At 52.0% G+C, this 25,147-nt stretch overlaps 1 protein-coding gene across 1 annotated transcript; it reads left to right on the top strand.

The window, feature by feature from the left end:
• The first annotated feature begins 926 nt into the window (after window positions 1-926).
• On the top strand, window positions 927-24,360 carry CCNI (cyclin I). Its single transcript, XM_084205122.1, has 7 exons — window positions 927-1,431; window positions 13,151-13,307; window positions 18,430-18,564; window positions 20,797-20,871; window positions 21,037-21,177; window positions 21,952-22,182; window positions 22,758-24,360. The coding sequence occupies exons 2-7, from the start codon at window positions 13,194-13,196 to the stop codon at window positions 23,217-23,219; spliced, it is 1,158 nt and encodes a 385-aa protein (XP_084061248.1). The 5' UTR covers window positions 927-1,431; window positions 13,151-13,193; the 3' UTR covers window positions 23,220-24,360.
• Window positions 24,361-25,147: the final 787 nt, after the last annotated feature.

Raw genomic sequence — 25,147 nt, 5'->3', positions numbered from 1 at the left:
TATTAAAAAAAAAAAAATCTATGTTCTCTCTTGATGATTTATGCCACTGTGCTTATTATCTCCGGAGGAAATCCTCCTTTGTGTGCTGTCTGAACAGCCAATAACTACAGATACTGGAAGGAGTTTAAAGAAAACAATTTGCCTTTGCTCTGAACTTCTTGCTTTTATCTCCTCATTTCAACCTCTGGTGGTGCAGCGAGATTCTGACACTCATCACCATGTCAGGATTTGCATGCCAAGTATTTATTCTTTTCCCGGTCTTTGCTGTACAGTACTGTAACACAGCCCCAAACCCATTAAAAAAAAAAGAGGATTTAAACACTCAAAAGTTTGTCCAGTTCTCAGGGAATAAACGGAGCTCTGAGACAACAGCTCAGCTTCCACAGCACTTCAGGCATCTCGTGCTGAAGTGGGAATGCCGGACACAGCCGGGAAACGACGAGGAAAAGGACAGTGCTGCAGGCCTCTGTGCCGGGGAAGGCCTAAGGAAGTAAATGAAGTCCAGGGCGAATCCTTGTTTACATTTTGCAGCGCAGTAAACAAGCGACCACCAGGGATAACACAAGGAGCTCTGTTCCAGCATACACAGGCTGGGAGATAGGGAATGCGCAAGGAAAAGGCGAGACCATGACACTTTAGCCGAGGATCGGCACAACTCGGGGCTCACTTACAATTAACATACAAACACCTCTTGCCGTCGCTTTGCCGGTGTTTTAAATGCCACTTTACCGACCGTCCGCCGGCCCTGCCCGGAGCCCCCCCCAGCGCCCTCACGGAGTCGCGCACGCGCCGCAGATCCCACCACCCGAGCCGACACTGCGCGCGATGCTTCCGCCAGGGAAAAGAGTCCCCGCTGTCCCGTTCCCCCCCGCCCTCCTGGCTCCCCCTCACAGCCACCGGGCCGGGGGGAGAACCGGGAGGGGTGAACCGGCAGAGAAGAACGGGGAAGGGAGAGCCGCCTCCAGCCGCCGCCGGCTTCCCGCATCCCTGATGCGGGGCTTTGTCCGCGGCCGGCGGCGCTGAGGCGAGGCGGTTCCGCGCTGAGGGGCGCTCGCGCCGCCTCGCCGGCGCTTCTTTCTCCCCCCCCTTCCCCTCCCCGAACCCCCCGGGAAGCGGCTGGCTGCGGGCTGCCTCTCGCTCCCCTCCCCTCCCTTTTCGTTTTTATTTTATTTTATTTTAATTTAACCCCCCCTCCCTCCCTCCCGCGCGGCGGCGGCCCGCGTAACCCCCCCCACCCCCCCCGTCCCCGCAGTTTCCCCCTCACCCTTCCCGCTCCCGTCATGGCGACATGAGGAGCCCGCCGGCCGCCGCCGCCCCGGGCATGGGCCCCGCACGGTGCTGAAGCGCCGCCGAGGAGCCCCGGCGCCGCCGCCCCGCCATGGGGTGCTGATGGCCGGGCCCCGCCGGGCACCCCGCCGCCGCGCAGGGGAGGTGAGAGCCGGGAGGGGCTGGGGGGATCGGGGGTGTGCGGGGTGTGCTGGGCGACGCCGTAGTTACAAACGCGATTATACAGGCGCAAAGTAAACGCGCTCAAAGCATCCTGCCAGCGGTGCTTTGTGTGCCCGTGCGGGTCCGTGTCTCGTCCCCTCCGCCCCGTGCAGGGGCTCAGCAGCGCATCTCTGCCCCAGGTGTGACTCTGGTCACAGCGCGACGCACGGCAGTGAGAATCAGGGAAGGTGAAGGTGTCGGAATGCACCTTAAAGATGACGTAGTCACAGACCCTATGGCGTGGGCACGACACCTCCAGGTGACCAGGTTCTTCCAAGCCCTATGCAACCTGGCTTGGAACACTTTCAGGGTTGGGACATTGACAGCCTCCCTTGGGCAACCTGGTCTAGTGTCTCACCACCCTCATAGTGAAGAGTTTCTTCAGAATACCGAACCTAAATTTCCCCTCTTTCAGTTGTACCCATTATTCCTTGTCTTATCACTACAGTACCTGAAGAAGAGTCTCTCTCCAGCTTCCCTGTAGGCCTCCTGGTTTTGGGTTTTGTTCTCTTGTCTCCGTGTAGTTCATTTACAGAGATGGGCTGCACTCTCTCCCCGCTTCCCTCTTAGCTCTCCCGGCTGCGATGGAAGAAGTTTCCTTGAAGAGCAGCATTGTGCACTCTAAATCCGTCTCCAGAGGGGTGAACTGGAGGGAGTGAGATTGCCGTGGCTTTTTGTGCCTATAGTAGAAAGCAAAGTGTCAGAAAACATTCTCCTGAAAACTTGTCCCTTGAGCACAGAAAAACCTGCTCTCCTATCCTCCTCTTTTGACCCTGTAAAGGAGGTAAAAAGGAACAATCCCTCATTTTACCACTCTTAAAAGTAAAGATCTTAGATGGCAGGCTGATTCAAACCTGAATTAAAAAATTATTTCAGCATCTGCCTTTGTCTGCTCCTAGACATTTCTTTCTGTGGTGTGCTGCACCAGCACATACACGGCACAGCCCCTTCTTAAAACAAAAGGGCGAGATTTTTTAAAAAATAATATGTTTAAACTGAGGAAGATGCAAGTGGTGCATGACACACTTGGGAAAGGGGAGCATCTCCCCTTCCGCTGCAGGGGTGGCAGCTGTGCCCCCCACCTCTGCCCCTCTGCAGGTGCACCTGGAGCCCAGGTGAGGCAAGGTGAGGCTGTCTCTCAAAAAACAAATTGTGCCGTCTTTTCCTCATCTCCACGGCTGGATTTTGGATTTGGATCCCTGCAAACGATTTGGATTTGGTTTTCAAGTAGTTGGGTTAGCTCGTGGGGCAGGAGGAGGGCTTGTTCTCATCAGTGCCTACACAGACCTCAGTGTGGGGTGTGGGAAGCTGATTTTTTGGCTTCTCCCCAGAAGGAAGTGAACTTTCACATGGGGGGGGGGGGGGCGGGTATGTATGTAGATACACACACACACAGAGTTTTAATTATCCTTCACCCTGTGTAGAACAACTTAGGCACAGTTTGATGTGGCAGGACTGATCCTAGCTGCTGCTTTTGCTGTGTCTGTTGTGTATTCCCAAGCCCTGCGCTTGATTTGCTCTGGGATCCTAGTTATGAACACTGATAGTGGCTCTGGTGAGAGCCCTGCTCTGTCAAGATCCCATCCACACAAGGCCCTCCTTGCTGGTTGCCAGCTGGGGCCAGGCTTTGCTGCTGTTCCATGTTTGGGGTGTCACAGGGCTGCAGGCTGTGCTGTGAGCAGGAGCTGCACTGCACTTCTCTGCCTGGCTCTTGGGAGCTGTGCTTCCCTTGTTCCAGACCTGTCTTCCATCTTATAGTTACCCTTTGATGCAGTCGTTATTTGTGAGAGAATGAGTGGTTTTCCTATTTTCAGGTGGTTCCATAATATGTACCTGCATTTATCAGTTTAATCAAGGGTCAGTCCAAGTGTGACACTGTTCGGTGCTGCTGTCTTTGCTCGTGTCACTGTCCCAGGAGAAGCTTTTTGTCCAAGTGTTTACAGCTTTGTAAAGCTTTGAGCATCTCCCCTGTGATCACAGCCCCTTTGATTTTCCATTCTCAGCCTTTCTGTGCTCACCTGCCTCAGCATCCCTCACGCAGGAGCTGAAATGGGGCCTCCAGCAGCCTCCCTGTGGTGGATGCTGCCTTCCCTCAGGGCCTGCTGGAAGACTCTTTCCCATGCACACCTGCAGCCATGCAGTGGTTAAAGCACTAATTAGTCTGGACCTGATGCTGAACTGGCTTTTGGGGAGCATTTGTGTGCACAGGTCTAATCACTGTGTTTTTATGAGGCACTTTTTATATTTAGGAAATAAAGTTCAGCATCATGCCCCTGGAAACCATCTATTTGAACTGGGTGATGGACGGGATAGATAAAGACATCTGCAGTTTATGCCACACTGAGGGATTTTAAAAAGGTAAGGCAGGACCAGTGGCCTCAGGAAAACTAGACATCATATTTTGAGTGCCAGAGGTAACCCTTAGGGCTCGACTGCCTGAGCATGGACCAGACTGTGAGTGAAGAAGACCCATATCTCCAGATGGAGTGTAACACTACTGTGGGATCAGAATTCCTCCCCTGCAGTACATAGAATGTGTGCCCAGAGCTGACTAGCCCAGGAACCTGCCTGCATTTGCCTTTTTTCCTCTGCTCCCCTGCCTTTGTGGGACCCGAGGAGCTCCTGACGAAAGCCTTTTCAGCAGCACTCTCCAGGGAAGCAGCAGTAATGCCAGGCTGGCCATCAGGGAGGTGGATGTTCAGGGGGATTCTGCTACATTGAGTATAGTTCCTTTCAGAAGGCAGTGCAATAATAGCTGTTTGCAAAAGCCAAAAAAGCACAGTGAAGTCATTGAGATGGAAGGAAACCTCAGGTGTCTCCAGTGTCTGTACAAAGCAGATGTGGTCTGACATTTTCCCTTCCTGTGTGTTTGCTGACTGCGAATATTATCAACACTCATTCATTAACCACAGTGGGTATTTGCACTTGCTGTGCCATAAACTCCTCTAAAAGCTCACTCATAAATAACGTGTTGCAGCAGAGATTCCGTATTGCTCTGCAGCCCAGACACCAAACATCTTTACCAGGGTGATGTGAGCTGCTGGACGAACCCATCTGCCAGAGGTTTTTGGACCTTTTTGGTAGCTTTTCACTGCACACAGCGAGACCCTGTTTCTTGGCTCAGGTGACTTGACTACAGCAGTCTGTTAGACAGCAGCTTGGCTCCTAAAAACTTCAACCTTGAGGCTTTTAAATAAATCTGAGTGTAAATCCTGGTGTTGACATGCTCCTCACTGCAGCCATGCAGCTGACCCATCAAGCTCAGCTTAGTCCCCATTTGTGGGAGCCCTGCGAGTGTGTCGTCCATGCACGCAGCGACCGAAGCAAAGTGGGATTCACTCAGCTCTGCTGTGGAAGCGGCAGCAGGAGCACTCCAGCTGCTGTACACACTGCCTCAGACACTCTGCTTCCTTCTCCTTCATCTGTACCTCCCCTCTCAGAGCTCCCAAGTCTGGGTTTAGTTTACTTTAGGCTCAGGACTGGTTCTAGGTTGTCCAGGGCTGTGGGTATATCGAGGCTCTCATAGGACAGGAGAGATTAAGAAGCAGGGAAGAGCCAGGACTGTGCCGTGCCATTTTAGCGGACAATTGGAATTACATCCTCTCCTGCATTGTCTCAACAAGAGGCTAATTAGTCAGCAAGCTCGAGCTCCTGGAGGATAATTAAGCTTTATAACTGTGGGTTCTCCTTGGTTGATGAGAAAGAAGAGGCAGTACCCTCAGAGCACAAGAATGCTGCTCTGCAGCTACTGTGCTGTACCTCATAATTGATCTATTGTTTCAACAGCAGATAATTCCTCATTTCCTCATAATTATGTCTTTTTACTGCCTCACACTGTATCCTGATATTAGCTGTAATCACTAATTTATCCTGAAGCCAGTCAGAATCTACAAAGCAAAGTATTGGCCTTGGCGAGCACTTAGGCTTTCGGACAAAATTCTGTTTTCGTGTAGTCAAGAGGAATCAAGCCATCATAGTCAGACATTTTTTGGACGTGCCTGTTGAACTGGGTATAAACTTGTTTGGTTTTATCACTGTTCATTGATGTTAATGACTGACTGCTGCCCACAGACAGAAAGGGGTACTGCTGAATGCTGGCTCTTGTGTTTTTGCCCCCAAAGGCATTGTATTTATTTGGTTTCAGGGGATTATGTTACTCAAAAGGTGCTGCGTGATGCTTTACATTCGGAATGCCTGTTGGCCCTTGCCTCTAGAGAGTTATTTTTTATGTGCTTGAAAGCCTCTGGCCCTATGTTTTGAAATTACTGCTCTCTCTCCTACTTTGTGAGCCTGGTTTTCCTTGGAGTGACTTCTTTCAAGTCACTGTTGATTTATACCAAGTTACATTGGTGGTGGGAGAAGTGAATCATGCCCTGCGTGTGTTGCTTTGAGGAGACTACCAGTGAGACATTACATAATGCCAGGTTTGGTTTGCCCCTTTTTTTTTTTTTAATTTTAAAGCCTTCCTGCTGCCTGAAGAACAGACAAGCTGCTCTGGGCTGCTTTGAGCCTTTAGCCCTTGGGATCGCCAAGTGCTTGAGGCTGCAAAGTACCTCTGAAGGTCAGCTTGTCCCAGGCCCCTGCTTGAGCAGGGCCACCTAAAACCAGCTGCTCTGCACCATGTCCAAGCACTTTTTCAATCCCTCCAAGGATGGAAACTCCACAGCCTCTCTGAGCAACCCAGCCAAAGCTCTGTCACCCTCACAGGAAAGCAAGGCTACTGATTGCCACCCTCTGGATGCAACCATTCAGCCACTTTACAGTCCACCTCACTGCTTATCCACAGCCGACTTCCAGCCAGGAGTCTGCCCATGCTTTCCTTGGCCTTCCTCTTGCTACCCAAGTACTCAAGCCCCTTTAGTCTCCCCCATAGCTTGCCAGACACAATTCCGGCTGGGATTTGGCTTTTGTCTGACCTCATCCCCAGCTGCCTCCACTATCACACAGTCACTGCAGCCAAGGCAGCCTCTGACCCTCACAAGTCCCACCGAGCCCCTCCTTGTAGGAGGGTGGGGGTTCAGCGGAGCCCCTGTATCCAGGATGCTCCTGGGTTCCCTGTGCTCTGCCACGCTGTTCCGCCTGCACACATCACAGCCATGGGGAGTCCCCACAGGGACCAAGGCACCAGCATCTCCTCTTTGCAGCAGAGCCTCTATCCCTCCTCTGCAGCACTCCCCAGTCATGGGAGCCATGCCACCACAGCTCTGTGGTCCAAGCCTGTAGTGTTTCACTTGCACACAGCTCTCCATGTTTCCTCCCCACACCATTCATAAGCAGACACACACCTCAGGGAAGCAGCCCAGCGTGCTTTCCCTACCAGAAGGGGTGTGGGGGATTGCTCCAGAATGGAACCTCTTAGATGTGGCCATGCTTACATGCTAGTGCTGAAAGGACCTCACTTAGGCAGCATTTACTGGTATTTTTTGATACCTTCCTGTCGTCTCACCCCACACACTTTGAACCTGTTTTGTAGTTACAAGCCTTGAGGTGGGGCAGAAGGTTTCCTTTCTGTGCCAGCAATGACCCCCTTCCACCCTTCCCCTTGTCCCCAGACACTTGGCTTACCTTGATGGTGGGGGTGGGCATTGCCTGCTTCTCTCTTGCAGATGGGGCTGAGGCTCTGCAAGCTGCCAGTCCCGGAGAAAATCCTGTCCTTCCATGAAACTGATGTTGTGCAGCCTGCTCACTTCCTCCTAAAACTCCTTCACTCAGCACCATGGCTCTTCCAAGAGAGCCAAACCTTCTGCAGAACCAAGGCCCTGGGCACTCCCTGGGGGATAATGGCTCCTTGGGGGGCCACCACCGTGCCTGAGACTGGTTATGCTGCAGCAGGGCTGCCAGAGTCCCCCTTCACAGCAGCCCAGCTCCACACCAGTTCTGGCAAAAGGTGCTGGGGCTACTGCCTCAGCTGCCTCTTACATAGACTTGTCCCAGGTGCTGCTGAGTGGGTGCTTGGCTCTCCCTAATTAGGGGCAGCTGGCGATGCTTCTTGGAAGCTGCTGGGGTTCTCTCAGTCCCCTGGTTTAGTGGCTCAGCAACAGCAGCGCCCTCAAGTTCCTCAGGTTCACAGGTGTTCCCCAGTAGTCCTGAGCTTTGTCCCCAAAAGATCCAGAGAGTCCCTGAGCAGAACCCCAAAGCTGCCATGCAAACCTTGGTCAGTTGCCTGTGGGAGCTGCTCATTCCTTTGCCAGTGGTGCACAGGGAATTTGTACAAGGCTCAGCCCTTGCTGTCTGGGATTTGTCTGTCATTTACATTGGAAAAAGCATGAAATTAATGGGGGTTATTTCAGCAAACACTCGTTGCTCTTTGCTTTATTCTGTCTGGTGCTTCAGTTCTGAACAAGAAGATGGCACTATCTTTTTGCCTTGTGACCCTTGTGGTTGTCCCAGGCAAGGGTTGACTGTCCTTGACGTGATGCCCCACTTCACACAATAAAGGATCACATTCCTGACCGGTTCTGAGCCTTTGGACAAACTCTGCTGCCAAACAATAGCCGGGCCCATTCCTACTGAAATGTATCCCGTGGCTGATTTGTATAAACGTTGTGAGGAATACATCTTCCATTCATTTTTAGGTTCACAGAAACCAAAATCTCGGAGCCGAGCTCAAAAATACATTGAGTTTCATCACCTTTTTTGTACCAACACGTAAGTTCTGCAGCTGGAGCTGTTCTCCTAGGGCTGAATCCTGAGTTTCCCTTTTGTCCACAGTTGCTTGGTCTCTGCTGCCACAGCAGGGAAAAGAGCTGTGATTAAAGCAACCTGTTTGCACCGCTTGAAAGCTGTGGCGTGGAATATTTAAGCCGTTACTGACCAAAGACCTTTCTGGGCAAAGGCTGCTTGAATGGACTCATCTTGGTAGTTGCCAGACAAAAAGGAAATGGAAACCTCCACCTCCTCTGGCCCTTCCTACCAGAGCCACTAGCACAGAGAGTGGGGTGGGCATGGGTCTGGAAGCACACCCATCTCACCAGCAGGGAAGAATGGGGACATTGTCTGAAAGCTCAGTCAGGAGTTAATCTTCTGCCTTGTTTTTTAAAAGTTCCTACTTTGGAAAATACCAGTTTAAGTTTCCTGTAAACAGCAAACCCCTGATGTCAGTTTCAAGGCTGGGGGAGTGAAGGGGAGCAGAGACCTCTTAGAAGTGGTCCCGTTTATGGAGCAGCCCTTTTCCAGAGGGCTCCTTCTTCCTAGCTGCTAAATGGACCCTGGGTTTTCTGTTTCAAAACAAGACGTAAAACCCCTCCCCTCCCTCCCATCAAAACATTGCTCTGCATTACCTGTTCGACCCGTGGTTTTAGCTGGCAGGTTCCTTTAAAATGTTTGGAAAAATGCATCTGTTTGGAAAACGGGCACAAAAATGAGGTCAGCTTTATTTGCACTCCCAGGAAAAATCTGGTTGGAGGAAAAGCAGTGGCGAGCGTGTGATGTACATGAGCCCGCCTGAACGATGCTGCCAAAATACCTCACAGCCTTGCCTTTGTACCAGGTTGTGGGAGGCAGCTCGGGCTGAGTCACACAGACAAGTGGCAAGGGCCCTCTTCCTCTGCCAGCCTCCAGAAAATTGCCTCTTTCCCAATTTGGGCTAAGGCACGGCTCACAGGAGCTGCTGGTTAAAGGTGTGACATCACCTGCAGGCCCTTAGTCACTAACGCTTTGCTGCACTTGCTATTTGACCAGAAGGCAGTTTGTTCCTTCAAGCAGACTTGCTCGCTTAGGTGTTAACGTTTGAAATTATATTCCCAAACCTACTTTTCCCAGCCATCCAGCCTGAGAAGTTTTTATTGTCTCACAACACTGTTGAGCTGTTTCCAGTGGCCATTTATTTTGTACGTCCCAAACCAGTTGATTTGAACCCACACTGGTCATCTGCTCATTTATTGGTGTCACCTCAGGCTGTGCTTTGGCATTTCCCTCTGGCCAGCACAGAGTTCCAGACTGCCTCCCTGCTGGGGCATGAGGAAAGAGTTAAGCTGAGAGAAAGCCCCAGGTACTAAAATTAACATCCATCCCAGCCCCCGGCCACAGCTTTGAAATTTCTAATCACAACTTGCAGTTGGACAATTCTGCTAGCAGTAGGCTTGGATCCTTTGAAATCACAGATGGCTGGCTGGAGCTCCGAGGATTCAGTCTCCTCCTCTCTTCCTTCTGCTTTGCCTTCCCCCCACTGCCCAGAAAAATCTGTGTGCAGGTCATCTGTGAGGTTTTATTACTGCTTGCTAAAGCTGAAGCAGATTTGGCTGCTGGTCCCTGAAAATACGAGGTCTGCAGAAATTGGTGTGGTGCTTCAGCTCTATTGGAATTACTGCCCTTGTTCAGAGCAACCACCCGGACTGTTGTGCAAACCAAAAATAGTGGGGTTTGGGCTGTCTTTAGCCCTAGAAATCTTGTTAACTGTTTGCAAAATGAGCTGTGCTAAAAAGCAAACAAACAAACAACCCCCTCCAGCAAAGAGACAACAAGCCACCATCAGAACCAAAGAGGTTTTTGTTACTGCCCTGAATTATTTCAGTGATCCTGTCTGTAATTCAATTGTATGATGATGGTTAAATTGCAACTGGGGGCAGGAAAATCAGGAGCTCTGTTAGGAGCTTGTTATTCCAGTGGATAGTACGTTCCTGGAGCAGCATCTTTTGTGTGCAGGAGGCACTTTTTATAATCACTGCCAGTGATTACAAAGCCTAAAAATAAAAAAAACTTCCTCTCCTCTGCATCCCACACAAATGCGCCCCCTAAACCATGAAGTGTTATTTGGTCAAGGAGTTGTCTGCCCCTATTCCTGCAGAAACTGCTTTTGGAAACTGTAGCCTGCAGCACTTGGCAGCATAAAATCTCTCCCGGGAAGCTGAACAGCATTTCTTTGAGTCAAGGTAGCTATAAACTTGGACCACAGAGAAATCTTTAGGAGATGAGAGATCTTCATTTTATGGACCGTGGATAAGGAGGTGATTTTTGATGCCTCTCACAAATGAAAACCTCACACCAAGGTTTTGACTCTCTAATTTCGGAGCAAGATGTGCCTTGCAGCTCCTCACAGGAGGAGTCAAAGCCACTGCCTTGACTGGGCTCACTTCTCCTTTATTAACTCCCCAGCTGTTCTTTAAGAGGTTTCGGTGCAGCCAGGTGACCTTCCAGTGAAGATCAGGAGCTTTAGGAACTGTTTGAACAGTGGTTGAAAAACTCCCAAAGTAACCACAAGGGAAAAAGCCCCAAACCCAAAAAGCCAGCACCCTGGAGCTAAAGGTTAATTCTGAATCAGGGAAAGAAGCAGAAGGCTGGGCTGAGTTAGTTCATGGTGTCTGTCCCGGCTTGTCCAGCTCCTCCAGCCCTGGGTGACTCGGGCTGGGTTGCAGGAAAACACGGGAAGTTTCTGGCTGGAGGAAATGTTTGGTGTGGGGGCAGGCTCAGGCCTCCTGCTGGCCCTGCCCTGGTCTGAGAGCTGCTGCCCCACCGAAGGGTTCTGCAGTGCTGCTGCCACTTCTCTGGGCTGCTCAGTCCTGAGCTGGGCAGAGAGAAGAGTCCATGGACCTCCCTGTGCTGGATTTTGGGAAGCTGTGCCAGCCCTGCTGTTCCTCATGCTCTCAGAGCCTGCTCTGCCGGAGCTCCCTTGTGTTTTGGGAAGGCTGCACGCAGTCCTGCTGGCGGTTCATTTATCTGATGGAGAGCTATGTAAATGGAGATGCAAACTGGATTCAGCCCGGGGTGCTTGGCCGGGCTCCCGGCTCTGCTTTCTGCTGGAAAACTGCACCCTCTTGCTCCAAGGGAAACTTTCAAGCGCGTCATTCCTCTTCTTTTTTCCCTTATAAAGGTTATTGTGCCTCAGCCCTCAATTGAGTGAGGTCCCTAGTTCACAAAGGAAAGGTTATTTTCCCCTCTCTTTTGCCCTTGGCAACCGGAGAACAGTTGGCAGCAGCGCTCACTAAAGATGCCCCTTGCAAGGCCCTCCTGGGTGTGTCCTGGCTCCAGGGACACCCGAGCTCTCTGCTGAGGCCACTGACCAGCCCAGGCACCACAGGGACAGCAACCTCCGAGAGGATCAGGGTAACTAAAAGCTCTTGTCTGGTTCCAGAGGCCTGTGAAATCCATTTGTGTTGTGAACATGGTGGGAATGTTTATCAGTCACAACAGAAGAAAACGGCCTGAAATTTTTCCCTGTGTTGTCTCCAGTGATTTGGGGGTTGGCTAATTACTCTCTCCTTCCTGCAAAACCAAGGAAGGACCATCAATATTTCATATGAGGAGACATGGCCGAGCTAAATAAAGCTCCTGCTTTTTTCCTGACGAGTGTGGAGCAAGCTGCTCCCTGTCCCCCGGCTCTCAGCACTGCTCCCAGCCTCGGCCTCTGCTGTGGGTCTGCTCTCACCCTTGCCACAGCCCACCTGGGGCAGTGCTTGGCACAGCTTTGCCATGAGATAGATGGTGAGGGATCCAGCCTTTGGGAACTGGCCACAGGGAAAACCTTGTCTCTGATGGGAGGCTCTGGAGATGTTAATGGATCCCCCAGGGGAAGGAGCTGGAGGGGAGGCTGTGACTCTGTGTCCCTGTTTCCCCTTCATCCCCATTTACAGTGAGTGTCCTCAGAATCAGCCCCAGGTTTAAAAAACAAATGCAAAATAGAGTAAATGCATGTAAATAAGCTGTGGTTCTGGAGTTTCACTTCCCCAGGCAGGGTCTCCCTCTGGGCAAGAGAGGAACTTTTAATAGGGATTTTTCAGCCCACAGTGGCCGTTTGGGGCTGGTGAGAGGAGACACGCCACAGAGCTTTAGGAGTCCTTTTCAGGTCTCCTGGTTTCAAGGTGTGCTGCCTATTCAGTGACACCTGGACATCTCCAAGCCAGTACAGGCTGTCCCTTGGGCATGGAGCAGGATTTGTTATATAAAAATCTAATATGGAAGGGGTTCCTGTTCAGAGGGCCCTGACGTTTATGTGCCACTTAAAACCTTCTGGGCTCTTAAGTGGGACAGGAGCGTGGTTTATACCTGGTGCAGTTTGTGTGAATAAAGAATAGCATTTGTTCTCTGTTAGTCTTGATCTTTAAGGTTTCCTTTAGCTCTGGGAAAGCACCTTGAATCTTCATTTACTCGGAGCTGCTTTTGTTGTTATTTGTAATAAGGGATTGTTTTCCCTGTGAGTTCTGTTTATTTTCTCAGAGTCAGCACCTTGCTTATTTCCTGTAAATGCAGCCTGGACTGTTGTATTCACATGAAAATGCCTGGTTAGTGTTTGGCCGGTATCCACCTTGGGGGGATTGCACAAGGCCTCATGCAAAGAATTGGAAGTTTCAATAACCTTCCCGTGGATTTACCCTCCATTTACCATTTCCCTCTTTTGCCTAAGTGAGTTAACACTGTCAAAAATCTGCAGCCATAGTGCTGGTAGGCAGTCTCAGAGCTACTGAATAACCTTTTCCATCAGATCATCTTCTCCATTTGAGAGCAGGTGGTGTAATCTGTTGTCTTTAAAGAAATAAAGGACAAAAGCCTTGTCTGTGCTTTGTTTTCCAAGTGTAATGGACAAGTTTTTTTGACAGGTTGTTCCTATGAGTGAGGCTGTGCCAGGGCTGGGGGATCAGTTCCATTTCCTGCAGCTTTATTCCCCTCTGTGCTTTTTGCCTGGACAGGCACAGCCCAGTGTTTGACCAAGCTGTCTTTGGTTTTGCAGGTAGCTGTATCCAGCTGGGTGGCAGGTGGATCCAAGGGTCACCATGAAGTTTTCAGGACCCCTGGAGAGCCAGAGGTTGTCTCTCCTTCTGGAGATGGCAATCTCTAGGGAAGCTCAAATGTGGAAAGCACATGTGCCGAAAATTCAGCCCAATCAGGTAACGTCTGTCCTTCACATCATCCATCCCAGCAGAGGCAGGAGACTGTCCGGGGAGGGGTGGTGTGGGAGCAACCGGAGGAGTTCAGGAGCAGTTACATTTCCTGACACCTGGGGAATCAGCCTCTCAAGGAAGCGATTCCCTCTTTATTTGGTGGACACGCCTGGCCCAGGGGTGCAGAGCACACTGCACAGCACACAGGCTTAGGTCTCTGCTGGGCTTGTGGCAGCGCACACACACACACGTATACATTGTCCTGATTAAATTCATTTTACAAACCGTGTGGATTATTAGCGCCTCTTTCTGCTGAGCACCAACTCTGCAGCAGTTCCTAAAAGCAGCTTCATTTTCTTGGGGTAATTCACTAATGGCAACATTGATCTGATGCCTGCTCCAGAAGAGCCCCACTGATCCAGCGGGGCTATTTATAGAGCAGGGTGCAAGCTCATGTCAAGGGAAGCAGAGCCAAGCACTGGCCTGTTGCAGTGAGGAATGTTCTCACAGGACTGGAGGAAAATTCAGGCTGGAAGAGCCCACGGGTGCTCTGTAGTCCAGGCTCCCTCCTGGGCTGCAGGAAGGTTGGACCAGGCTGCTGATGGCCTCACCCAGCCCACAGTGGGTTTGTGCTCTGTCTCACCTGAGCGCTCACAAACACCTGTGCACTCCACAAGGTTCTGTCTGAAACAAAATGTGTGAAAGGGGGGAACCGAATTTCTGGCCCTTTGTTGCGGGTTGGGCTGAAATAATCGCACTGAGGGCCCGGATCAGGCTTGCTGCTGTTGCACCACATGAGATGTTCATACAGGTAAGTCAGCTGCCATCAGAGCTAATCCTTGTCGTGTTTGTTTCTCTGTCTGGCAAACAAGGAGCTGCTGCTGTTGGGCAGGAGAACATACATTTTAAGGGCCTCGGTATTAGTTTTGTTAATCCCTGTTTCGGTTTCCAAACTAGTGATCTGGTTGTCAGAGGCGTGGAGTGTGTTGGAGCTGTGGCTGTCTTGAGGCATGAACAGTTTAAGACTCTGGCTTATGGTAAACCAGCCTGTCATTCCCTGCTGGCTGTACTCCTGGGGTGATTATACTGCAGGGAGATAAGATTACAGGATAACAAGATAGGGTAGGGACTCGAGTGTAACCAAACCAGATTGATGGGTGAAGATTTCACAGGGATGAGGCACTTGCCTTTCTGCCTTGGTGAAGTGGGTCCTGGTGGCTCAGAAACCACCACCTGCCTCAGGCAGACTTCCCTCTCAGCAATCCCTCCTCTGTGCTTGTCCTTGCTCCTGCAATTTCCACTCCCAAAATTCCTGTGTTGGTGTAACCTTTTCCTTTCTGTTTTCCTGCATGCCAGCTCAGACACTGACATTATCAGTGCTGTGCCACTGAATGTTTTCTAGCAGTAAGGGATCACTGACTGGGAGTGGAAGCTGTGTGTGTGAGGTGTGGAAAGGTCAGAGGGAGAGGAGAGCATAAACACAGCTGCCTGCTTGGGGGAAGCCTGGGCTTGGGAGGCCACGGAGCAGCTGAGAACACTCCTGTCTGTAACCACACATTTCCCTCTGTTCCTGCGGTTCAGGACACCCAACTTGTCCAACTGTCCCGTGTTCCCCCAGCCTTCACTGTGGCCATGGTGCAGGCACGGGCGTGCAGTGTGAATTATCCTGTTTTCTGCAGTATCTGGGAGAAGGTCAGAATCCCTGACATCCACTGCCTTCTTCTGAAAGCAGCTGCAGCAGCCTAAAACCTTCCTTGCACGACAGTGTTGTTTATTTCCCGTGGCAATCGGGAAATCTGCATCCTTCTGTGGATCAGATCTGGCACCTCGGAACGTGTGGAACTTTCCATTCCCTGCTCTAAGGGTGCACCAGCTGCACAGAGGTTTAATGCACTCACCTGCTTTGCCAGTGACAAAACGTGGAGTGCGTCTGCAGACATCCAGTGATCTGACTGGACGCACTAGGGAGGTATTTTTGGGGAGTAAACTTTCTGGTTTGACTCTTTAGGAGACATTTTGGGTTCTGATGTTTAAAGCCGCAACAAACTCAGTTTCTAAATATGTGACAGTGAGGTCTTTTACAGGAAGAAAGAAACCCACAGTTGAAGAAGCAGGAAGACTTTCCATTTTAGGATGGGTGCAGAATCTCTTGGGGACTTGGCTCCTGGTGATTTAATGTACCTGATTCTTCTCTTTTGTTTGTATTTCTTGTCTAAAAATTCCTACTCCCTCCTTTAAATGCAGGCCAGTGTTCTGGATATGCGCAACATACCAAAGCCACATCTCATGAAGGCTTTTCAGCATAAAAAACCAGTGGCCTGAGTCTGGAACCTCCTCCTGCTTTTGAATGTATTTGTTTTTTTTCCCCTTCTGGTTCCCCTTGCCTTCCCCCTACCCTATGGGTTATATGAGATGCAGGTGACATTCAGGAGTGTTCTTGGGATTAAGGCTTGAGAAATGGAGCCCTCAGGACTGGTCGAAGGTTGATTTTTGCCTGCTACAGAGTGACTTTGTAGCTGAGAGAGGTGTCAGTGAAGATTTTTGAATTTATTTTTTATAGAGACAGAGTGTCACTCGTGTTATGCCTCCTTTCTTTCCCTTTGTGGTTCACTCTGTCTCCCTGCTTCTTCTCTGTATCTCCTGAGGAATCCAGAGAGCTCAGTTTATTTCCAGTCCTAATAAAGGTCACCTGCTCACTGCCCAGGAGCCCACAGGGACCAGGCAGCAACAGACATGGCGAAGGAGCAGAACACCTGTCTGGGACAGGAGGCATTAAGGAGAAGATTATCAGCTGAGGTGTTTTCTCTCAATTAGGCAGCAGTAAAACAGAGTCATGCTCGAGTGCACAGATAATATTTATTTTACCTTAGATATTCCATAAGTCTTAAGATATGGGAGACATCAGCATCTCTAGAGAAGATTTGCTTTGTGCTTGCCCTCCATGTCTTGGCCCCTGGTTCTCCTGCCTGGAGCAGGGATGACACATGGAAAGTACCTCTACCCCAAGGAGGAACCTTCGCTTTCCACCCAACGGGACTTTCTCACTTTCAGCCCCCAGAGTGTCTCAGTTTTGCTTTTAGTTTCAATTAACTAAGGATCAGTGACCTCGCTGCTTAATTAAATTTCCAGTGCTGCATTTTGTTATTTGTGTTTTGAGGGTGTCACAGGGGCACCTCTGAGAGAGCCTGGTGTTTATGGGGGAAGCTCCTCCCCTGCATGGAGCTTCAGCAGGGTTTGTGGGGCCGGGGGGACCAGTTCTCAGTCCTGCTGCCTGCTTCCTGAACCAGGCTGTAACAACCTTTCGTGCTGCTTAAACTCACCTGTCTGTGTGAGGGCATTCTGCTCCCATCCTCCTGCTCCTTTGTCTGCAGATTGGGTCTGGGACAGACACCCTTTTTGTAGGGCTCCAGAAAGAGCTGGAGACTCTCCTCCTTTCCCTTGCTTCCCCAGATAGTTCTTCAGGAGTCAGTTGAATTTCTGAGCCAGCCTTGCGCTGGACATGCACTGAGCTGAGGGTGCTTTGCAGTTGCTCCTTGCTGCCCCAGGCGCTGTGGGGCTGGGCTTGGTTTGGTTTCACCTCCCAGCTAGGCTGTGGGTTTGGGTCAGACGCTCTTCCCTTCACAGGGCAAGGCCGGGCCTTGCAGGCACTGCGTGTGCAGCTGCTGCTCCCCGAGGCAAACGTTGCCTTTTGGCTGCCCAGAAAGGGCAGCAGGGTCCAAGGCCAGTCTCAGATGGCTGGGGAGGAGAGGCAGCACAGAGAGACAGAGTGTCTTAACTCTTCTAGCCATGCTGGTTTTAGGAGAAGACCCCACCATTAGCCTTGGCAGGCACAGGGAAGCAGCGCGAGCAGCAAGGGGATTTACCAGGGATGGAAGGACTGGGGGCGGGGTGGTGGTGTTGAAATTCCCCCAGGCTGGAGCAGAGGGTTCAATACCTCTCCTGGTGTGTGGTGTGTTCATTGTGCTCCTGGGCTCTCCCGCCCCCTGGGGAGCTCACATTTCACCCTGGAACTGCATCAGTGATTTCAGGAAGAACCAGTGTTCCTTGGAGAAAATAGCAGGTACTTGTTACTCAAGAGCCAGTCTGTAGCTGAGCAGAGCTGAGAGCAGGGGCCTGGGTGGAGCAGCAGCAAACAGTGCTGGTGACATGAGGCACTGCTGGGGCTCAGGGCAGACCACGGGCACTTTTACTCTCTGTGGAAGTCACACGTAGGTGTTCCAGCGGCAAATGTAGCCTAAAGTATGTATTTGGTATCAGTATTGGGGTGTTTTTTTATTAAATTCCTGCTGTTTAGCCCTCACAGCGTTACTGGGGCAGTTACAGCCCAGATTTTCATGCTTCTGGACACACCTCGGTTGATCATCCCCAATAATCCCCCACTGGAGCAAGCCCAGACAGTTCCGTGGGTGATATGAAAGGCTCTAGGAAAGCTGGAGATATTTCTGAACTGGGTCATGGGGAAGGATTTGGTGTCAGTGATTGAGCTCTGTGTGTGGTTGAAATTGAGTTGCTCTCGGAACAGATCGATGGGGAGACACAGGGCAAACACCTAAACCAAACACCAAACCCAAACTGCAGGTGAGGCTGTAGCTGCTGCTTCCCCCTTCCCAGTTCCCTGAGCCACTGAGAGCCTTGTGTCAGCTGTTTGCAATTTTCTTTATTATAACGGGTACTGAGCTAAAAAAATCCCCACGATTTGAGGAAAAAAATAAACCTTTCCCCACAAAACCCCAACAGAGTCCCTCCACTCTGCTGTTGGCAAGGGGGGTTTATTCCAGCTGGGAATTGCTCTGCATCCACATGCTTCTGAGCAGGTTAAAAAATAATAACTAAATAAATAATAGATTTTTGGGCACTACTCTGGAGCTGAGGCTGCCAGTGCTTAACAAACTACAAGTCACCCATCCTCTTTTCCCCAGAAAAGAGGACAGCGCTGCTGGAGTGAGGTTTGAGATTGCTGTAAGTAAAGTTGTCTTTTCCAGAGCAGGTTTTTGGGATGGGATAAGTAACTGCAGGGACAGAGTGGTGACTGGGGCTGGCTCCAGGCTCTCCCTTCGAAAAGGAGGCTTTGTTTCCGTGCTGAGTCACTCGTGCAGAGGTAAAACCTTTGATCCTTTCTCTCCCCCAGGATGTAGCCATTTCTCCAAGGCAGAGGGATGAGGTCATCCAGTGGCTGGCCAAGCTCAAGTACCAGTTCCACCTTTACCCAGAAACGCTCGCCCTGGCCATCAGCCTCTTGGACAGGTTTTTAGCAGCAGTAAAGGTAAATATTTGCAGCTCCAGGGAAGGGAACAGATTCCTGCCCCGGCGCGCGGTCGGTGCGCGCGGTCCAAGCGGTGCGGCCGGCTGGAAGCGCTTCCTTCCCCCGGCCCCCGCCCTGCTCACACGTGGGTGGGCAGCACCTGCTCTGCTCTGGAGCCACAGCTGGGGGGTTTGGGCACCCAGAGAGCAGTGCCTGCCCCAGCCTGGGCTGCCTCGGGGAGGCAAAGGCAGTGCCACGAGCCCCAGGACAGCAGCACCAGGGCCAGGCCCTGCTCACCTCCATGGCTGCATTCCTCCCCTTTGTACCACCCTGAAATGCTGGGGCACCTGCTAGCAGGAAACTGAGGAGAGGTTTGAGCCTGGCAAGGGGGGTGGTGCAGGGAATTGGGGAGAAAAAAAGGGTGAGGAAGGTTGAAATACAGACAATAGCTTTTGGGGAGTAGTTCCCTAGCAAGCTGTTTTAGAGCCTGATGGACTTCATCTTGGACTGATGTCAGAGGGGTAGGAAGGAAAAAGGGAAGCAAACACATGTGCAGGCTGTCCATGTGACAGCTGTGCCCTCCTGCTGTGCTGAACCCAGCTGGAATGGATGAGCGCCTTTGGGTCTCAGGCTGTTTATCCGTAGAAACTGCTTAAAAAAAAGGGGAAAAACATTTGGGCACCCTGCAAGTGGGCCCTGCTGCCCCTCTGGCCCCCTTAGCTGGGCTGTGCTTTGCAGCTGCCAAGTGGCCAAACACAGTGTGCTCCAGGCTGGAAGCCCTGGCCTGCAGCTGTGAAGTCAGGCTGTAGAAGTTTCTCTCTTAGCATGCTTGCCCAGTTACATTCCGTGCTCAGCAAGCAGTGGTCTCATTGCACGTGTCTCATCCCACACCAGCACCCTGCTGGGTAAGCAATATCCCCTAGGAGATGGCAACTGGAAGGTGCATTCCAAGCCTGTGCCCTTGCTTTCCTGTGTGAGAGACTTTGGTAGAACACAAGTGACATCATTCATTAACTCACCCCTTAAATATTAATAAATATTGATTGTGTTTTCGTGCAAGCCATGGAAGTTATTATTTTTAAGAATCCAAAGTAGCTGATTTACTGAAATGCTGAGGTGGCAAGGATTTAGATCCCACAGGAGCCAATGGCCTGAAGTGCAGGTTTTCTTCCTGCAAGTCGGAGCAGCCAAGGAGTCTGTACAGAAAGTGCAGGACCCAGAGTGCACTGTGCGCTTTGGGCAGTGAGCAGGGAGGGGGAAAGGGGCTTGGCCTGGCTGAGCTCTGTGGCTTTGTGCTCCCTCCCCAGTTTTCCTCTCCCACAAAGCTCATTCCTCTGATGCAGCTGAACTCCTGATTTTTCACCAGGGGTTTCTCTGGGATGTTACTGTGAACACCACCAGTCCCTAACCCAGGAACAGACTTGGGGATTGCAGGGACTGGCTGTTACACCATGTATCTCACTGCACAGCACTCTTGGCAGGGCCCAGTCCCAGTCCTGCCCCAAGGGAATTCATTCCCTTGGACACCTACATGCACAAGTGCAGGGTCTGAGTGCAGCATTTTCATTTCCCTTTGCCTTCTCTGACCACAGGCAGGAGCTGCTCACGGCTCTGCAGCTGCACCAGAGTTTAGGAACAGCCTCTGCCTTTCCAGCCCCAGCCACTCTGGAGGATGTGGCCATGGCCAGGGTTATGACACTGCCAGTAGGAGTGAAACTCATTGTCAAGGTGGTCACATGCACAAAGCTCACAAAAATTCCCCCTTTCCCCTCCAAAATCCACTTACCTTGCCTAAAAAACATGTCCTTGTAGAAGGGACCAGCTCTCCCTCACTTATCCCTGGGCCACAGTTTTGGGAACTGTAGTGTGAAATTACAACTGGTAATTTCACAAAGGTTTTTAAAGTTTTTCTGAGTTGCACTTCCCCAGGCAAAGACAGTGTTTTCCAATTCCCATTTCCCTTCCCATTCCATGTCTTACCCACAGCAGCACTCAGAGCAGAGCTCTGCTACCCGAGCTCTTTCCAGTCCAGTGCCTCCCAGTCGGCTCACAGGGCTGGCAGATCCCTGCCCTGTCTGACGTCACAGAGCAGGGATTTGTGCTTGGCACAGCTTGCCACTGCCAGGGCGTAGCCAGAGGTCAGCCTGCACATCCAGAAGGAGACAGGGGGCTTGGGATGCCCCAGCAGAAGGATCAGGGCATCATGGCTGCACCACACTGACACAGAGCCCTCTCTGCTCTCCTGTCCCACAGGCCCGTCCCAAGTACCTGAACTGTATTGCCATCAGCTGCTTCTTCCTCGCTGCAAAGACCATTGAGGAAGATGAGGTAACTCTGCTTTTCCTACTGTGGCATTGTTGGACTGTCTGCCCTCCCGGCCCTGCCTTTGCTTGCTCCTGGTGGGTGCCACTTGCCAGGACAGGAACAAAGCATTTGGTGTGATTTCCCTAATGACTGGTTCTCTCCTTTCTCTTTTTGCCTTGGCTTTTGCAGAGGATTCCAGTACTGAAGGTGTTGGCTCGGGATAGCTTTTGTGGTTGTTCTCCAGCTGAAATTCGCAGAATGGAGAAGATCATCCTGGATAAACTGAACTGGGATCTTCACATGGCAACGCCACTGGATTTCCTTCATATTGTAAGTAAAGGGCTGTTGATGTTCTTCCTGGTATCTCTCAGTGCAGATGATGTGTTCAAGAAGCAGCAAGACTAAAATTCTACCTGTAGGGGAACAGAGACCTTGGAGGATATTTGGAATTCCTCTGTACTTGTAGTTTCTGAAAGAAAATGCCTTGCCAGAGAATTCCAGAGGAGACTTGTCACTCTTAAAGTGCAATATCCAAAATGTGAGCCTGCCATCTGACCCTTTGGTCTGGTCTGGGGTGTGTTCAGCCAGATTCACAGCTCCTGGAAATTGTGCCCCTAAGTTTTCACTGCCAGTGGTTTTCCACAAAGCTAAACACCAGGCAGCAGGGAAACGAGGAGTACAGCCATGGAGAAAGCCCCAAGGGTGGGCCGTGAGTGTGGATCCATGCCTGCTGCAGACCTGCATGGCCAAGAGTCAGATCCACGCATGAGAGGAGATCAAGGGAGGTGTCCTGAGGTTCTCTATGGAATTTTAGCCCCACTCCCTCCCTGAGGAATTTTTCTAGGACCCCATAATGCCACATGTGCGCTGGAGAGAGAAGGGTGGATGGGAAGGCCTTTTGCAGAGCCCTAGAACCCGGTGCCAAGCAGGTCCCACCAGAAGGACTGCACCTAGCGTTGGTGGGTTGGGCAGGTCGGGTTTTCCCCACGGGGCAGAAGTTGTTTCCAGGGTCAGGCTGGAGGGCCTCGCGTGTGCAGACTGTTCCCCGGCCGCGCCGTGGCCTGGCCAGCGCCGCCGGCTGCCCCCTGTGCTTGTGTCCCGCAGTTCCACGCCGTGGCGGTGTCCAGCAGGCCGCAGCTCCTGGCCCTGCTGCCCACGCCGAGCCCCTCGCAGCACGTGGCGGCGCTGACCAAGCAGCTGCTGCACTGCATGGCCTGTTTCCAGCTGCTGCAGTTCAAGGGCTCCATGCTGGCGCTGGCCATCGTCAGCCTGGAGCTGGAGAAGCTGCTCCCCGACTGGCTGGCTCTCATCATCGAGCTGCTCCAGAAGGCACAGGTGAGGAGGGCAGCGTGCATGGAGCGGGGAGGGACCGGGGCAACATCCTGCTCGGTGCTCCCGGTCAGCTGGGGCTTTGTGGTTCCTGGCTGCCATGGCTGCCGGTGTTCCGCTCCCGTGGGGATGGCTGGGCCTCAGCCTGGAGGGACAGCTGTAGGGACAGTGCTGCCAGGTCTCAGTCCTGACCACCTCCGCTGCGTGACAGGGAGGAGCCGTGTGCCCTGATGTACACAGGCCCTCGCTGCACCAGGGAGAAAACACACCAGGGAAAAATTCCTCTCGTTAGTGGCTCTTCCATTCATTCACAGCATACAGGGAACCTTGCAGGTACTCTGGGAGCACACTCCAGCTGCTAACAACAGGCAGTGAAATCCTTCAATATCTCAAAGTTGTGCCCGCTTCCCCCCATGAGTTCCACCTGGTGCAGGAAGGAGCAGGGGATGTATCTTGGGAAGTGACCGTGGGAGTGGGCAAGTGAGGCGCACAGGCGGCCGGGGTGCTGGGAGCTCACACCCTCTCCTCACCCTGCCAGCGATCCCACAGCAGCGGTACCTTTGCTTGTCTTCCCACTCCAGATGGACAGCTCGCAGCTGATCCACTGCCGGGAGCTGGTGGCACATCACCTTTCCACTCTGCAGCCTTCTCTGCTGCCCAACTCTGTATATGTCTACAGTCCCCTCCAGCAGACCCTGGTGACCTGTAACAGAGGAGCCTTCCACCGCCAGCCCTCCTCTGTCCCAGGGCCGGGTTTCTCCCAGGACAACGGCCGGCCAGAAGCGCCCGTCACAGCTACAGCCGCGCTCTGCCCGCGCCTGCCCGCCCCCGCCGGCGGCTGCAAGGCAGGCTCCGCCAAGCGCAAGGTGGAAGAGATGGAAGTGGACGACTTCTACGACGGCATCAAGCGCCTCTACAACGAAGAGCTGGCTCCGGAGGCGGTGGCCCTGGAGAGCATGGGCTCCGTTTGTGGCGCCGACCTCTCGCGGCAGGAGGGCAGCGTGTCCCCCTGCCCGCCTCTGCAGCCGGTGTCTGTCATGTAGCTGCCGGTGCCACCACGGGACCTGGCAGCCCGTGGCCTCAGCGGGGCGAGAAGGGGCCGTACCTTGTCAGGCTGAACTGAAGGGAGCCAAAAGAAAACCAGGAAAAAAAAATCCCGACCCTTTTTTGAATTTTATTTCTTGTGCGGCTAATTATAGTTCCACTATTTAAGCACTTAAAAACACAAAAAAGTATAAAAATCTAAAAAAGACCCAAAAACCAAACAAAAAAAGTAGCAAAAACCTGTTCCTTTCTAGTGTTGTCGGTTCCACTGTTTTTCTGCTCCTGTGTGTTGTAACCCATTCTCCACGTCCGAGAGCTCACATCAGCCCTGCGGAGCTGTTCCGGGTTTCCCAGCCAACTCATGCCTCTCTTATCCCATTCCCACCTGCTCCTTGCTCCCTTTCTGCCTGCTCCTCTTTTAGTTCTCAGCCAGTCTCGTGCATGACATTCTGTCCTGCCCCACCTCCACCACAGCTTTAATTTGCCCTTCTAAACAGAAAACCTCTTTTGTTTTAATAGTTGGGTGTTTAAATGTGATAATATTGAAAAACTGGATTTAAACAAAAGATTAGGCAGGAAAAAAACCTAAATCAATGCTTGCAAGCTGCTCCACACTTCAGTAATTCCCACAGGAGCGTGAAGGTGCCCTGTGCCCCGCACAGAGACTTCTCCCTGTTACACCAGTTTGTCTGTCCCAACACAGAAAGCAGTTACTGGGTTTTGCATCACTAGAATGAAACCGTTTTTTTTCTTGCTGTGTAGCACTGAGTGTGGATTCTCACCAAGGCTTGGTTCTCTCCATCAGATGTAACCCTTGAATTGTGCAGAGCCCGGTTCTCCCTGCACGTTCCCCAGCACTGCTGGGTGAGGTGCCGGGGCAGCTGTGGACACCTGAGGTTTGGAACGTGTGTCAACATCAGGCACAGAACCAAAACAAAACACCCCAACCCTCGAGTTTTGTGTTCATGTAACTTCTAACCAAGAGTCTGACCTGTAACGCGTCTCCTCCGTGTGACACCCTGTTCTCAGAACACCCCGTCCCGACCGTAAGCTCTCTCCACAGCCCTGAGGAAGGTATTGTAAGCAGAGCCATTGTACTGATGAAAGCCTTCTGGTAGCAATAAAGAAAGTTGTCCTGGATTCCCACTCTGGTGTTGTGCTTTTCACCCAAGACCTGGCTTGGCTTTACCCAGAGACTGCCAGGGAGTTGCTCCGTGCCAGAGCCCTGGAAAGGTGACATGAGAGGCGCTGGGCAGCCGGGGGATTCACCCAGCATGAACACACTGCCTCTCCAGCAGTTGCAGCTTTGGCCCTGGCTCTGGTGCTCACTCCAGGCTGCTGCCCTTCTAGGCTGAGTGCCTGGCAGGGACACTGCTCCGTGCCCCCTGTCCTGGAGCCCCTCCTGCTCCCTGCCTTCTCAGGTGCCATCTTAGTGCAGCAGTCCACCACGGTACCTTCTCTTGGGTTCCAGCTTCTTCCTGCCATGACTCAAAAATTCCCCCTCGAGCCCACATTTCTGAGCTGGGTGTGTCTTCCTTCCCTTCCAGCCCTTCCTGCCGTCCTTATAGTATTTTCAGTCCCTGGCCTTCTCATCTCAGTTTTCCAAAGCCAGGCTGCTGAGCTGGCTCAAGGTGTCACAAGCACACCCCCAAGCAAAGCGCCCTGCCACTGCAGGATATTCTCAGTTCTGGGGCTCCCTGCTTCCAGCCCATGGCATGTCACACATCTTTCCCAGTTAAATGACACTGGTTTCTCCCCGTCCCCATGCTCTTTCCACCCCAGGTTTCAGGGCATATTCCTGCATGTCCCAGTCTCAGCACCAGCACATAGGCACTCAGACGCACACAGGGAGAGGAGTTGGCACTAGGGTGGGAGCAGGGAGCCCGTGCCAGCTGGCAGGGGCCTGGCAGGGACAGGAAGGAGGGGA

This window comes from Fringilla coelebs (assembly GCF_963513975.1).
Source record: "Fringilla coelebs genome assembly, chromosome: 4".
Taxonomy (NCBI): domain Eukaryota; kingdom Metazoa; phylum Chordata; class Aves; order Passeriformes; family Fringillidae; genus Fringilla; species Fringilla coelebs.
Note: the sequence above shows the minus strand (reverse complement) of the source record. Positions and strands in the feature narration are given on the sequence as shown.

What these genes read in the sequence shown, in the direction of transcription:
- CCNI (XM_084205122.1), top strand. Translation starts at nt 13,194, where the DNA reads ATGAAGTTTTCAGGACCCCTGGAGAGCCAGAGGTTGTCTCTCCTTCTG. An exon ending in CACTGGATTTCCTTCATATT is followed by an intron (nt 21,178 to 21,951) that starts GTAAGTAAAGGG and finishes TGTGTCCCGCAG; the next exon opens with TTCCACGCCGTGGCGGTGTC. An exon ending in AGCTGCTCCAGAAGGCACAG is followed by an intron (nt 22,183 to 22,757) that starts GTGAGGAGGGCA and finishes TTCCCACTCCAG; the next exon opens with ATGGACAGCTCGCAGCTGAT.